General features: G+C 36.9%; 1 protein-coding gene across 1 annotated transcript in view; it reads right to left on the bottom strand.

Moving 5' to 3' along the window:
* LOC122127995 (gametocyte-specific factor 1-like) overlaps window positions 1-15,586 on the bottom strand; it is a 97,980-nt gene that overhangs the window by 61,382 nt on the left and 21,012 nt on the right. The window contains exon 5 of the mRNA XM_042702299.1: window positions 5,361-5,417. Coding sequence (XP_042558233.1) covers window positions 5,361-5,417 — 57 coding nt within the window. The remainder of the gene's footprint in view (window positions 1-5,360; window positions 5,418-15,586) is intronic.

The following is a 15,586-nucleotide window of genomic DNA, read 5'->3' as shown; positions in this document are numbered from 1 at the left end:
GAATGACACAATATAGGTGTTTATTGTATCGTAAATCAAACAAAAAGAGATATAAAGTGGCAGTAATTTCTTAAAACTTTCCATGCCTAGAATGTATTACCCATATTTTGTAGACCTTTTCTTATAATAGCTGAAAGAAGAAAACGATTCACTCGCATATTTGAAATAGTCTGAAACTGTGAAATGCTTACTGATGTGTAATAGACACTAGCCATATGACTTTTTTCCCCCAAATTCTCTTTTTGCAACTGGCATCTTCTGATACATACAAAATAGGCTTTTGCAAAGGTCATTTGGCTTGAACTTAGGGCCTTTCCAATATCTGTAATGTCTTTTAGATCTCCATTTCAACATTCGTGAGAAATGCATAAAAACAAAGCACAAAATGTTATTATTTCATTAGATGTATCCTAAAAAAGATACATGCTTAATGTTAGACAAGTATTATATGAGGAGATAGGATAAATACCTTCAGGTTCAATTAAAAGCAATGTGCTATTGCTTAAAACAATAATTTTTTTTATTCTTTTTTATAGACAAAACAAACTTCACTGTGCAGTGACAATCACATTGTGAAGTGTTATCAGATAAATATGTTCATCTGGCCAGAAAAATAAATAATATTTAAGAATATATGCATGTCATCTGCCAATATGAAAATGGAAATATTGGACTTTGCTATGAATATTGAAAATATTGCCATAAGCATTTCTTTAAGATTATTTTCTCAAATATGTTTGACTTAGAGAATTTTATACCGGAGATACACCAACATTTGGAATATTGGCTGGTATCAAGACCAGGGTAAGAGGTTGAATCCAATCATGCAATCATGGTTTCAATTTTCATTACCATGGAAGAAATATAAGAAAAATATCCTGGACAAACTGTGATTAATGTTTATCATGATTGACTGAAATCAAGAACTGTAGGCAGGCAAAATCTCCTCAGTTTTAAATTAAAGAAAACCATAGATATTTGCCATGCTTCACTTTATGGGTGCTGAAACAGAGGAGGGAAAACTTGTGACATTCTAATTTGTACACATACACATACACACACACACACACACACACACACACACACACAAAGATTTGTATCTACAAATGGACAGTCAACAAAAAAGTATCTGATTACACATACAAATCTGCTCATATATATATATATATATGTATACATTTGTTTATATGTATGTATATATATATACAAACATATGGTTGATTAAAATTTTGAGACAAATCAGCCAGTAACATGGTCTCCTATATTGCCACAGATTTTCTCATTAATTCTAAGGTTCTCTAGTATCATCCACTTTTGAGAAGCCAGAAAAAATTATGATTCTGTTAGTTATATAAGCAGGAAACAGGACTCATATTACCATGGAGTCATATTCATAAATCCCAGAGTTCAAATCCCAGGCCAAGATTTCAAGTACCATACTATGAGTAAAAATTCCAGGCTAAGAATTCAAGTCACAGGCCCTGAGCTCAAGGGCCAGCCCTTTATTTGAATGTCCATGGCCCACCGTTTAAATTCCACATCATGAGTTCAGGGCCCAGGTCCTGAGTTAAATGGCAAATATAGGAGTTCCATTCCTCAGCCTGGAATTAAAGTTTCAGGCTGATAATTCAACACCCAGACCAAGAGTTCAACTCCTAGGCACTAAGTTCAAGGCCGAAGCCCTGAATTAAAGTTCTATGCTGAGAGGTCAAGTTTGAGGAACCAAATTCAAGTCTCAGTCTGACATTTCGAAGCCCAGACCAGGACTTAAAGATAGAGGCTGCAAATTTAAGTCCCAGCCTAAGTTCAAGACATATGACCCAGTTCCTGTGGGAAGATGAAAGTTCAAGTCCCAAGCCCCAAGTTCAAGGATCGGTCTGCATGCAATTCCGAGTCATGGATTTCAAATCCTGGGTGCAAGTTTAAGGCCCAGGCTGTGAGTTTAAGTCCTAGGCCCCATGTTGGAGTCCCAGGTCCCCCCTTCCTCCTGTAGTTCAACATTTTGGGATCAAGGCCCAAGCTGTGAGTTCAAGGACTACTCTGTGAGTTCAAGACCCAGGCCCAGAGGTTCAGGCCCAGGCTATGAGTTCAAGTCCAGGTCCCAGTTCAAGACTGAGGCACATAATTCATTACCCCATCACAATTTGAAGGTCAAGACATTGAATTCAAGGCTCAGGCCCAGAGATCAAATCCCAGGCTTTCAGTTCAAGGTACAGATCATGACACTAAGGCCCAGACTATGAGTTAAAAGCCTAGGCCCCAAAATGAAGTCTCAGTACTCACTTCTTGTCAACTTCAAGGTGTAGGGACCCAGAACAAGAATCAGGAAATAAGATCAAGGCCCAGGCTGTGAGCTGAAGACACAAGCCAGGAATTTAAGGCACAGGTTGTGAGTTCAAGGCCAGGATGTGAATACAAGGTCCAATTTGTGAGTTCAAGGACCAGCCCAGAGTTTTAGCCTAATATGAGTTCTATTCCCAAACTCCAAGTTCATGGCCCAGGCACCCAGTTCAGGACCTGGGTTGTGAATTCAAAGCCCAGGCTTTGTCATGCTCAGAGTTCAAGGTCTAGGGCAACATTCCACACACCACCCCATGAGTTCGAGCCCCAGGCTCTCAGTTCCAGTTCCAGTCTCTGAGTTTAAGCCTGGACGATGATGTAAAGTCCCAGATCCTGAGTTCAAAGCCCAGGCCAAGTTCATGTCCCAGGCTTTGTAATATCTCTGGCTCCATGTTCAACTTACACATTGTGATTTAAAGGCCTGCACACTAAAGAACAAGGTCCGGGGACCAGTTCAAATCCAAGTTTGTGAGTTCCAGTCTCAACTTTGAGTTCCACTCCCAAATTCCTCGTACAACTCCCAGGCAGAATTCATGTCCCAGGCTGTGTTAATATCCCTGGCCCCATTTCAAAATTGAACACTGAGTTCCAGGCCCAACACTGGGGAAAAGGTACAGGCCCCCAGTTCAATTCCCAGGTGGTGAATTCAAGGCCCAGCATGCAAGCACCAGCCTTAAGCCTTAGTTCAACTCCCAAGCTCAATTTCAAATTCTAGGCCCCAATTTTAAGGCCCAGTCCTCAAATTAAATGCCACTGATGTGACTTTAAGTTCCAGGCCCCAAAATCAAGTCCCAGGCCGATAGTTAAAAGCCCAAGCCCCAAGTTCAGTGATCATGCTGTAAATTAATTCCTAGGTGCTGAGTTCAAGGTTCAGACCCTGAGATCAAGTCCTAAGCTGAAAGTTCAAGTCCTAGTCCTACATTCACAGCCAGGCAGAAAGGTGAAGGCCTAGGTACTGAGTTCAAAGCTCAGGCTAGCAATTCATTTCCCAGACCTGAATTCAAGACCTAGGCCCCGAGTTTAAGGATTAGGAAAAAAGTTTAAGTCCCAGGCCCTGAGTTGAAAGTTCCAGCTACATTCCAAGTCCCAGCTCTTGATTTCAGAGCCAGAGCACAAGTTAAGGTTGTGAATATAAGTCTTAGATCCCCTCTTACTCCTGTAATTCAAAGTCCAGGGCCCCAGTTCACATTTTAAGATGAAGCCTCAGGCTATGAGTTCAAGGTTCAGTGTGTGAATTCAATGGTCAAGCCTATAGTTTCATGCCCACACAATATGTTTACATCCCAGGCCCCAGTTCAAGGTCTAGGAACCCAGTTCAAAAACCAGTTTTGAATGCTAGGCCAATGCCTTGAATATAGTCCCAGGCCAAGTGTTCAAGTCCCAAGTCATGGATAAAAATCCCTGGTCCCAAATTGGAATTGTAGGCTCAGAGTTCAAAGCCAAGGCCACAATTTGAATTCCCAGACCACGAGTTGAAGATCCAGGGTCCCTTGGGCTGGGAAGGTGGCTCAGTGGTAGAGCACTTGCCTTGCATGCCTGAGGCCCTGGGTTCGATTCCTCAGCACCACATAAGCAAAAAAGCCAGAAGTGGCGCTGTGGCTCAAGTGGTAGAGCGCTAGCCTTGAGCTGAAGAGCTGAGGTACAGCCCCGAGGCCCAGAGTTCAGGCCCCAAAACCGGACTCAGAAAAAAAAAAAAAAAGATCCAGGGTCCCAGTTCATATGCCAGGTGTTCAAGAACCAAGCCATGAGTTCAGAGCCATGGCCAAGAGTTTCTGGCCAAAATATGAGTTCAAGTCCCAGGACCACAGTTCATGTCCCAGGCACCGAGTTCAACATCCAGGGCCTCAGTTCAACTCCTAGATCCTGAGTTTAAGGCACAGTACAAGTTAAGGCCCTGCTGTGATTTCAATTTCTGGGAGGTGAATTTAAGACCCAGGTCCTATTTTCAAGGCCCATCCTGAGTTCAAGAGTCAGGCCATTGTTTGAAGGCCCAGGCAATGAGTTCTGGTCCCAGGCATTGAAAAAAGGTCCCAAGTCATGAGTTCATTTCCCAGGACTTCATTTCAAGGACAGGTCCACAAGTTAATTGCCCAAGCCTCATATTCAAGGCCTATTTGTTATTTCTTCTGCCTATACAGCATTATACATTGTATAGTCCGTATGCCCACAATTAATCAATTTTTAAGTATTATGTTCTTCACTCCTTTATTTCTCTATTTTCCTATTGAGAGCTATGAAAGCATTGAAAATCTTACCTTATGTTAGGAAACAGGGTGAATCATTTGAGCCTTAGGACAATTCTCGTGGTCATAAATGGGGCCAGAGACACAATTATAATAACACATCACAAAAATAAATCTTACTTGTGCAAAGTTACTAAAGCAAATTGATTAAGGTTATGTTTGAATGCTGTTTATACATAAAACCTTTCCAGGTGATTCATGTTCTGTGATTCCATTTGACATGAAATTGGGAATATTGTTGTAAGGATAGAGTTTTTCTCAGAATGACAGTGCCTATTTATTTTGATAAACAGGAATGCCAATTATCAATATGTTTATTAGAAGGTAGTTTCAAAACAAAACATTTTCAGAATGTATTCAACTTATGCCAAAAATGTTCCTCTGCCTCCCTTGATGTGCTTCAACTTTCTAAATGCCTTTTTAATCCACATGATAAATTCATATTCATATGAAGTACAAGTTAAATGGGCTTAGATTTCTGAAAGAAACTAACTTCAAATGTAAAGTTAAAAGAGCGGGGGTGGGGAGAGGAAGGGAAGGAATGGGAAGGGGAAAAAATGAGGAGGCTAAAATGCTTGATAAGAAATGTACACCTATCCAGTTCTGGGAAGATGGCTGAGGAGAAGTTGGAGGCTAAACAAGCTCTTCCATAGAAAGCAGTTTTAGAGTTCCAGTGAACAGTCCTAAGCCAGAGAATCACACTAAGTGTGCCATCACAGGACAGAGAGTTAGGCCAGAGAGGGAAAATCCAGGCAAGGAGCAGATCTGAGTTCTTGCCAGCAGCAGCTGCCGCCGTGGCAGCAGGGGTAGTGGCAGTGGCCGAACCCGCCATACCTGAATGACAGGGAGTCCAGAACAAAGGAGCCAGCGGGTGAGCTCAAGACTGACCAAATAGAAGGAAAAGAAATAAAAACAAAGTAGAAAGTCTCGACAGCAGGATAGACCATGCAGAAGATCGAATCTCAGGGATTGAAAACAGCCTAGATCTTATAGAGAAAGAACATACAATCATCCAAGACAAGTCCAAGAAATATGAGAGATCTATCCAATACTTAGAAGACACCATCAGAAGGCCTAATCTAAGGATAATGGGTGTAGAAAAGCAACTAGAAACAGAAGTTAATGGTCTAGGAAATTTGTTTAACAGGATCCTAGCAGAGAACTTCCCAAACATGCAAAAAGAGAGGCCTATTCAGATACAAGAAGCTTTTAGAACTCCAAATAGACCAGACGAGAATAGGACATCCCACCGTCACATTTTAATCCACACGAGATCAAGTCAGACCAAGGAAAAGATCCTTAAATCTATGAAGGAGAAAAGATTAATCACCTATAAAGGGAAACCAATTAGAATCACCTCAGATTTCCTAGCAGAGACAATCAAAGCAAGAAGAGCCTGGAATGATGTATGCCATGCCCTAAAAACAAACAACAATCAACCAAGAATACTGTACCCAGCTAAACTCTCCTTCATAACTGAAGGCCAAATAAAAAACTTCCATAGCAAAAAAAAATTGAAACAATACATCTCCACCAAACCAGCCCTACAAAAGATTCCTAAAGATGTCCTACACATAGAAAATCAACAAGACCACAATAAAGGCCAAGAAACTGCACCCAAACTGAGATTCCAAGAACCATAGGACGAACAGTTTTCACAGCCCCCAAGACGGTGGATAACATGGCAGGAACTCCCAAATACCTCTCAGTCCTATCTATCAACATTAACGGAATTAACTTTCCAATTAAGCAACATAGACTGTCTAGTTGGATTAAAAAACAAGATCCTTCTATCTGTTGCCTTCAGGAGTCACATCTAGCCCATAAAAACAATCACAGTTTCAATGTTAAAGGCTGGAACAAAATCTACCAAGCAAACTGCCCTTATAAACAGGCGGGAGTTGCAATCCTAATATCAGCTAAAATAGACTTCAAATTAAAATTCGTGAGAAGAGATAAATAAGGTCACTACATACTAATTAAGGGATCTCTCCTTCAGAAGGATATTACAATTCTATCTATTCGCCAAACAATGGAGCACCCAAATTTATCCAAGAAACACTACTTTCCCTCAAATCCCACATAGATACAAAGACATTAATTGTTGGGGATTTTAACACACCACTCTCCCCACTAGATAGATCAACTCAGCAAAAACTCAACAGAGAAACCGCAGATTTAAACAGCTGCATAGATCAATTAGATTTAACAGACATCTACCGAATATTTCACCCAGCAGCATCAGAGTACACGTTTTTCTAAGCAGCACATGGAATATTTTCTAAAATAGACGACATTTTAGGCCACAAGGCAAACTTGTCTAAATTCAGAAACATTGAAGCAATACCTTGCATTCTCTCTGACCAAAAGGGAATAAAATTAGAAATCAACAGCAATAGCTTCCAAAGAATGTCCGGTAACACATGGAGGATGAACAACCCACTGCTGAATCACTAGTGGGTCATGGAAGAGATTAGAAAAGAAATTCAAATGTTCATGCTATTCAACAAAAATAATTCACACAAATTACCAGCTCCTCTGGGACACAGGAAAGGCAGTACTCAGAGGCAAGTTTATAGCTCTGAGTTCCTACATCAACAAATTGGAGAGATCTGAAACCAACAATTTAATGACACATCTCTCCTTGATAAAGAGCAGCAAGTTAAACCCCAATCCAGTAGATGGAAAGAAATAATTAAAATAAAATCAGAATTAAATGAATTGGAATCTAAAAAAACTATAGAAAGAATCAAAAAACAAAGAGTTGGTTCTTCAAAAAAAATTAACAAAATTGACATACTCTTAGCAAATCTTATCAGAAAAAGAAGAGAACACATCCAAATAAATAAACTCAGAGATAAGAATGGAAACATCACCACGGAAACAACGAAGATTCAGAACATTATAAGGGAATACTTCTCAAAACTTTATGCTAATAAGTTTGAGAACATGGCAGAAATGGACCTTTTTTTTTTTTTTAGCAAATATCGACATGCCAAAACTAAACAAAGATGAGTTAAATCAGCTTAACTGGCCCACATCAAGCATTGAGATAGAAAGGGCAATAAGAGACCTCCTAGCTAAGAAAAGCCCAGGGACAGATGGTTTTATGGGAATTCTATAAGGCCTTCAAAGCAGAGCTCACGCCAATACTCGTCCAACTATTCATTGAAATTGAATGAGAAAGTTCATTACCGAACACATTCTATGAAGCCATCATAACCCTCATCCCAAAACCAGGCAGGGACTCTTCAAAGAAAGAGAACTATAGACCCATTTCTTTAATGAACATTGATGCAAAACTTCTCAACAAAATTTTCGCCAGTCGACTTCAACAATCCATCCAAAAAATCATACACCACGATCAAGCAGGATTCATTTCAGGGATGCAAAGCTGGTTCAATATACACAAATCAATTAATATTATTCATCACATCAACAGGACCAAGGATAAGAACCACATGGTTATCTCAATAGATGCAGAAAAAGGATTCGACAAGATCCATCAACCCTTTATGATGAAGATTTTGGAAAAATTAGGAATCCATAGAACATTCCTCAATACAATAAAGGCTGTATATGACAAACCTACCCAGCATTACACTTAATGGTGAAAAACTAAAGCCATTTCCTCTAAACTCAGGAACAAGACAAGGATGTCCACTCTCTCCAATTCTCTTCAATCTAGTATTAGAATGCCTAGCTATAGCAATAAGACAAGATGCAAACATAAAGGGGATCTAAATAGAGAAAGAAGAAATAAAACTCTCCCTCTTTACAGATGACATGATCTTGTATTTAAAGAATCCCATAGACTCTACTCCCAAATTACTCAAGCTGATTCAAAACTTTGGCAAAATAGCAGGATATAAAATTAACCCTCAAAAAGCAATGGCTTTTCTGTATACCAACAATGAGAAAAGTGGGGTTGAAATTAGGAAAGTAATTCCATTTGTAATAGTTCCACAAAAAATAAAATACCTAGGAGTTAACTTAACCAAAGAAGTGAAGGACCTCTGTGATCAAAACTTTAAAAACTTGAAAAAAGGAAATCAAAACAGAACTTAGAAAATGGCAAAACCTCCCATGCTCCTGGATTGGAAAGTTTAACATCATGAAAATGGCAATACTTCCCAAGGCTATCTACAAATTCAATGCGATATTTATCAAAATTCCAACCTCATTCTTCAAGGAAATTGAAGAGGCAATCCAAAAATTCATTTGGAACAATAAAAGACCCCGAATAGCAAAAGCGCTCCTCAACGGAAAGAACACTGCTGGAGGAATAACAATAACAAATTTCAAACTCTACTATAAAGTCATAGTAATAAAAACAGCTTGGTACTGGCACAAGAATAGACCTCAGGACCAATGGAACAGAATTGAAAACCAGAAATGAACCTAGAGCCATCTAATCTTCAATAAGGGAGCTAAAAATGTAGAATGGAAGAAAGACAGCCTCTTCAGTAAATGGTGCTGGAAAAATTGGTTAACTTCTTGTAAAAAAAACTACAGCTAGATCCTTATATATCAGCCTTCACCAGAATCAACACCAAATGGATCAAAGACTTTAGAGTCAAAGCAGAAACTCTGAAATCATTACAGGATGGAATAGGAGAAACCCTAGGTCTTCTTGGCGCAAACCGAAATCTTCTTAAGAGAGACCCAGAAACATAACAAATCAAAGAAAGGTTGGACAAATGGGATTGCATAAAGTTGCAGAGCTTCTGCATGGCAAAGGACAGAGCTAGCAAGATTAATAGAAAGCCCAAGAATTGGGAGAAGATCTTCACTAGCCATACAACAGACAAGGGTCTCATATTTAAAATATACTTGGAACTCAAAAAATTAAATCCCCCAACAACAAATCCTCAAAGAAACAACTACCCTATAAACAAGTGGGCTACAGACTTAAAGAGAAACTTCTCTGAAGAAGAAAGAAGGATGGCCAATAGACACATGAAGAAATGCTCTACCTCCCTAGCCATAAAAGAAATGCAAATCAAAACAACATTGAGATACCACCTCACCCAAGTTAGAATTGCTAAAATCAAGAACTCTAATAACAACAGATGCTGGAGGGGATATGGACAAAAGGGAACCTTACTGAATTCTTGGTGGGAGTGTAAACTTGTTCAACCACTTTGGAAAATAATATGAAGGTTCCTCAAAAGACTTCACATAGAGCTCCCCTATGACCCAGCAATCCTACTTTTGGACACTTACCCAAATGTTTACAAACAAGACCACACTAAAGCTACCAGCACAACCATGTTTATTGCAGCATTATTTACCATAGCTAAGATATGGAACCAACCCAGATGTCCCTCAGTAGATGAATGCGTCAAGAAAATGTGGTATATATACACAATGGAATTCTATGCCTCCATCAGAAAGAATGACATGGCCCCATTTGTTAGGAAATGGAAAGGCTTAGAAAAAATTATGTTATGTAAAGTAAGCCAAGCCCAAAGAAACGTAGGTCCCATGGTTTCCCTTATTTGCAATATCTAGTATATGTATGAGTCAAGCAGGAAAGGTCAGATAATGTGATGGTAGGAAAATGAACCCTTAGATATGTATTTAAATGTTTTTTTTTTCTTTCATGCATTTGTTTCTAATGCTTTTATAAGATTATCTCTTTGTTGCTTTGTATGTCCCTCCCCCATAGTATAACTCCTGCTTTCACTATATTTTATGTCGGTATAATTTGTGGAGGAAACAAGTCATTTAAGGATACAGGTGGACCTGTTGCAATAATGAGAAGTACAAGTTGTCACGTTGAAAACGAACTTTACAACTTTGGTGGGGAGGGAGGATTGGGTGTGGGGGCGGGGAGAGGATGGGATGGGATGGGAAGGGTAAACAAAGGAGGAGGCTGCAATGCTTGATAAGAAATGTACTCCTTATCTTGCCCATGTAATTGTAATCCCTCTGTACAGTATGTTCACAATTAAAAAAAAAAGAAATGTACTCCTTATCTTGCCCATATAATTGTAACCTTTCTGTACAGTGTTTTCACAATTAAAATAAAAAATAAATAAAATTAAATTAAAAGAGCAAAAAAAGAAATAAGTTCCAAAAATGTTTGTCTCATGTATATAAGTATATATATATATTTCTATATATTCATATATATGTAGATATACACACACATATATATTTATATAGATATTAGAGTTAATATATAACACAAAAACATTCTGATAGAAATTATTTTGATATTTCCTGGAATATAACTTTAGGTTGTATGATTTTAACGTAGAGCCTCTGTTGACAGGCTCATCCCAAGCACTTGAAATTAAAAATTCAATTAGGTATTAATAAAAATAGCTGTTATTCAAAGCGCTTAAAAGTAGAATTACCACTTGTAATGACATATAGTAGGTGGTCCATTGTATATATCACTTTTATAGTATTAGGTAGATTCCCTAGCCATTGTTTTCATAAATACCAGTAATTTTATTTAAAAAATCTCCTACCAAATATTTTTAGGTTATTATTCAGAAAACCTTGAGAGTAGAAAAATTTAAGGATATTGGTAGTATGTATGCATTCTCATGTCAAGTTCCTTTGTTAAATATCTAGTGTATATGAAGAAAGTACTGAAAATATAGTAGTTAGTATGAAAATAATAATGAAAGGAAAATTTTGATTTTCAAATCTCTGTGCTTGGAACTGCTGTTTTGTGAATCTGAAGAACTAAAGAATTTAAATGTTGCTAAGTATAAAACAACATTTTTGAGACAATTTTAACCAAACCACAAAGGGAGAAAAGTATTACAAAGCCATGATTTGACTTTAAATGGAGAATCTGGTAACATCCCTAAGCAAAAACAAAAAACATGGAAACTTAGGAAATGATAAAAGAAAGGATGGTATGGGAGTGCTTGATATCTCATGAAGTAGAACATGAGCCCCCTCTGTAGTAGATAGAAATGATTCCTATCCGATGATGTCTCAGGACTTTTTATTGTGGATGTGTTCATCATTCTTGTGACTGGAGAACTCGAGTTCATGTAAGAATCAGGACCTCCAGACTTCCAGCCAATATGGGCTCTCAATTGAGTCAATATGTAATAAAACATCCAACTTTTTTTAATGCTTCAATGAAGTACAATTTACTTCAACTGTATTAAAATTAAGGACTTTGATGTGTAGATGGATTCCTTACTGTTATTGACAAGCCTGCAATCTGATCCTCAATCCAATTCCTTCTAAGGCAGTGCTGTTTCTTCTGTCTCTATTGTGTAGGCTACTGTGTAGGGTACTGCATAATACACACCTTTGTTAAAACCATTTTCAATGAAAATAATAGAGATAAATTTATACACTTCATTTGAAATAACTAACCACCATGCACATATGGGATAGGCTTCAACTGGTTTTCTTCATAAAAGTAATCTACTGATCACTACTAATAGTGTACATAGTATGTGATGGTAAAATTTAATTTGATAGGACAAAGTGACTCATGAAGAAATAGATAAAAATCACTGTAGTTGTATTCTAGTCAGTAAGATTCAAGGGTTTATGAACATTTGGAATTTTTTCTAAGAACATTGGGGAAAAAGGGGAATACAGGATAAGTAACAAGAAAATGATTCTAATAACTGTTTCATTCATGGCAATATTGTAGTTGGAATGGTAAGAAACAATCTCATAAACTATCCCAAAATGTATTCTTACAAATCACAGTGTTCTGAGGTGAAAAATCTATGAATTGATTGATTATAGAGAAATTATGGTACTTCTAAAATTGAGGAATTTATGCAATTCTCCATGACTATAGTGGCTTTAACTGGTTTTTCAGGTGATTCATGTCTGGACATGAACCTACACAGTATCAGAAAATGTAAACATTAATAATTGTTCTGCTCAGCACAAACAGGCTTCCATTTTCCTAACCCGAACACTTATGGAAATGCATAGAAATTTATAGAAAATGATTTATTGCTTGGTTTGTGTTGGCCACCGTCTGCAAGGGCAGAATTACTCAGTCTCTTTATAGTCTCACATTTTTTTTTTCATTTTAATATGCCATGTGATAGGTTTCTCCTTCATTGATTCCTTGCAATATAAATAGAAAATGCTTAAAGTTTCCCATAGACTCTCTTTTCCATGATTCCAAATATTATTTTTAATCAATGCTAAGAATCGTACTCACGTTCAAAATTTCTGCAGATTGCAGTCAATATTTTATATTATTCAATAGGAAATATACTGATGACTAATTAAGCACATCACCAGAACCAACCTGTTTTCAAAACCATCATATCTGGTGATCATATTCTGAATTCACATATCTAACCTATACCCAATTTCTTTCACAAGTAGAACTTCATAAAATATGCTTGAAGAAACAGTACAATTATCAATAGGAATGTTTCCATTGTATTATATTATTCATGGGAAATACTGTCTGAAAACTGAAAATTGTAATTCCAGAAAAAAAATGATAGGCACAACACCGGTTAATATGAACAATGAAATAATTTATATGGAAAACAAATAGTAATTAGTGGTTCAACCCAGGTGAAAATTGCTAAAATTTGTCTGAACTGTGGTAGCATATGCTTCTGGCACTTCAGTACTTCCAAAGTATACAGGTCATGGAATTCTTAGTGTTTATCCTAATTGTATATTAGAAGCCTGTAATTTTCGGGGTCTCAAGTAAGAACTAATGATGAAAACATTTTTTTCTGAAATCTCAGTGAAGAAATATTTTGGAAAAACAAGATTGCATTAATCTCAAGCAAAATGTTGCTGGGTATTTATTTATCCCGTTGCTCTATGAAAGAGATAGAAAGATAAAGAGCCTTCCTTGATTACCTTTCTTCTTCATATTTCATGTATTTTGTTTGATGGCATATTTTGTTAATATTCAATAAGCAAATTCCATTTCATTTTTAAGCATTTATTACTAGGGTACTGGAAATCTGAGAGTATTGGCACTGATGACCATCTCATGTAATTAAGTTAAACGAAATGTATTTGAAATGAGACTTTGAACTTTTAATATGGTTTTGAGTTCCTGACAGTTTGCAATCCATCAGTCAAACAATGTTTGTGTCCTTTTAGTTTTTGAACACAAGTCCAAGTCTCCAATTTTAATCATCCCAAAAGCACAGGAAAAATTGATATCAAAATTAATGAAAATATGTCAAAATGTATGATTTTGCAATCTTCAACAAAATTGTATGAGGTTGTATTTGGATAGGTAATAATTTATCTCACTATACCTGAGCAATATCTACTGAATAATTTAGGAGACAAGTTTTATCTCTTCTTTTTTGGGGGGAGGGTCCGGTCTGGGGGCCTGAACTCTGGGCCTGGGCACTGTCCCTCAGCTCTTCAACTCAAGGCTAGTGCTCTACCACTTGAGCCACAGTGCCACATTCGGCTTTTTTCTTTTTGCTTATGTGGTCCTGAAGAATGGAACTCAGGGCTTCATGCATGCAAGGCAAGCCCTCTACCACTGAGCCACCTTCCCAACCCAAGTTTTATCTTTTCTTGATGTGACTGGTAAAGTAAGTTTCAAAATCCTATTACAGTTACTTCTGTTCAGATTTATTTGGATTATCCCTTCCAAATGATCAACACAAACTTATCATTTATTTGCAACAAATTGCATCTGTCTATGCTAATTTTATCAGAAAAGATTAATTTTATCAGAAAAGCTTAAAAGTGACATAGATTGATATAGGTAGACAGAGAGATAGAGATAGAGAGAGACAGACAGAGAGAAATAACTAAACATAGTTACTTTATTTCTATACAAAGTAATGTTATGTGAAATGAGCCACAAGTTATGGACAGAAGAGGTTTGTTTTGTTTTACCTTGATTTCATTATACTACATGATTTTGTGTTTCTACTTTATTTTCTTCCTCCTATGGTATATCCCTGTTACCACTCTATTTGATTTTAGTATGTATTTTGTTTACAAATTTGTCTAATTTGGGATGGGAAGGATGATGACAAAATATTGAAACAAAACTCAGGATGACCCATTTGAATAATGATGCTCAGAGGACACTATGTTGAAAATGAACTTTACTGCTCTGGCGTGGAGGAGGAGTAGTGGAAATGGAGGAGGGAAAGTATAGTAGAAGAAAACAAAGGAGACGTAACAATGCTCCTCAAGAAATGTCCTCATTATTGATGTAACTGTAACTCTTTTGCACAGTATCTTTTCAAGAAAATGTTTTTTTTGAAAAAAAAAGGATAAAAATTACCAACAGCAAATATAAGCAAAATGATTATTCCATTCAAATATCCAATTACTCTGTATGTGGTAGAGGTAGCTTTATCACGTTACAACATTTGATTGTGAAATTTTTGCTCTTTCTGAGTTTTCAAAGGAAAACAGAGTTTGCAGAAAGGTACTTAAAATATCAGGATATAAGGTTGTTATAAACAATATGCCATTTGACATTAAACTGTATTATTCCTTGTGTGCTAAATCCAAAATACTGGGTGAAAAAAGATCATTTTTTTTCTATTAAGGGTGGAATACGATGAATTTAGGCAAAAAAGTGAAAAGCAATTAAACTAAAGTGAAGTATAATGTTTAACTCATATTGATGGATATTTAGAATGACTTAATTCCTCGAAAAATTCTTGTCAAATACATTGTAATTTGAAATCAGTGAACAAACATCATGAAATAAGAAGCATACATTGTGGTTTGGAAATGAAACTTCCTTAAAAGAAAGAAAGAAAAAGAAAACAAAATGAAAACTAAATAAAACAACAATTAGACACCACTCTTTCATTATAGTGCAATGTCTAACCAAGAGATGGGATAGTTTATCAACTTTATTATACGTAGTAATTCATTCAAGTGACAAAAAAATGAGAGGAAGTACCTTAGAGTTAAAAATGGGATTTGCATTTGGCTAAATGAACTTCTCTGCAACTTGGCTTTTTATAACATTTTTGGGGTGGTGTGTGTGTGTGTGTATGTGTGTGTGTGTGTGTGTGTGTGTGTCTAGGTGTAAC

The sequence above is a fragment of the Dipodomys spectabilis genome, unplaced genomic scaffold, assembly GCF_019054845.1.
Source record: "Dipodomys spectabilis isolate Male_0828 unplaced genomic scaffold, ASM1905484v1 ptg000319l, whole genome shotgun sequence".
Taxonomy (NCBI): Eukaryota; Metazoa; Chordata; class Mammalia; order Rodentia; family Heteromyidae; genus Dipodomys; species Dipodomys spectabilis.
Note: the sequence above shows the minus strand (reverse complement) of the source record. Positions and strands in the feature narration are given on the sequence as shown.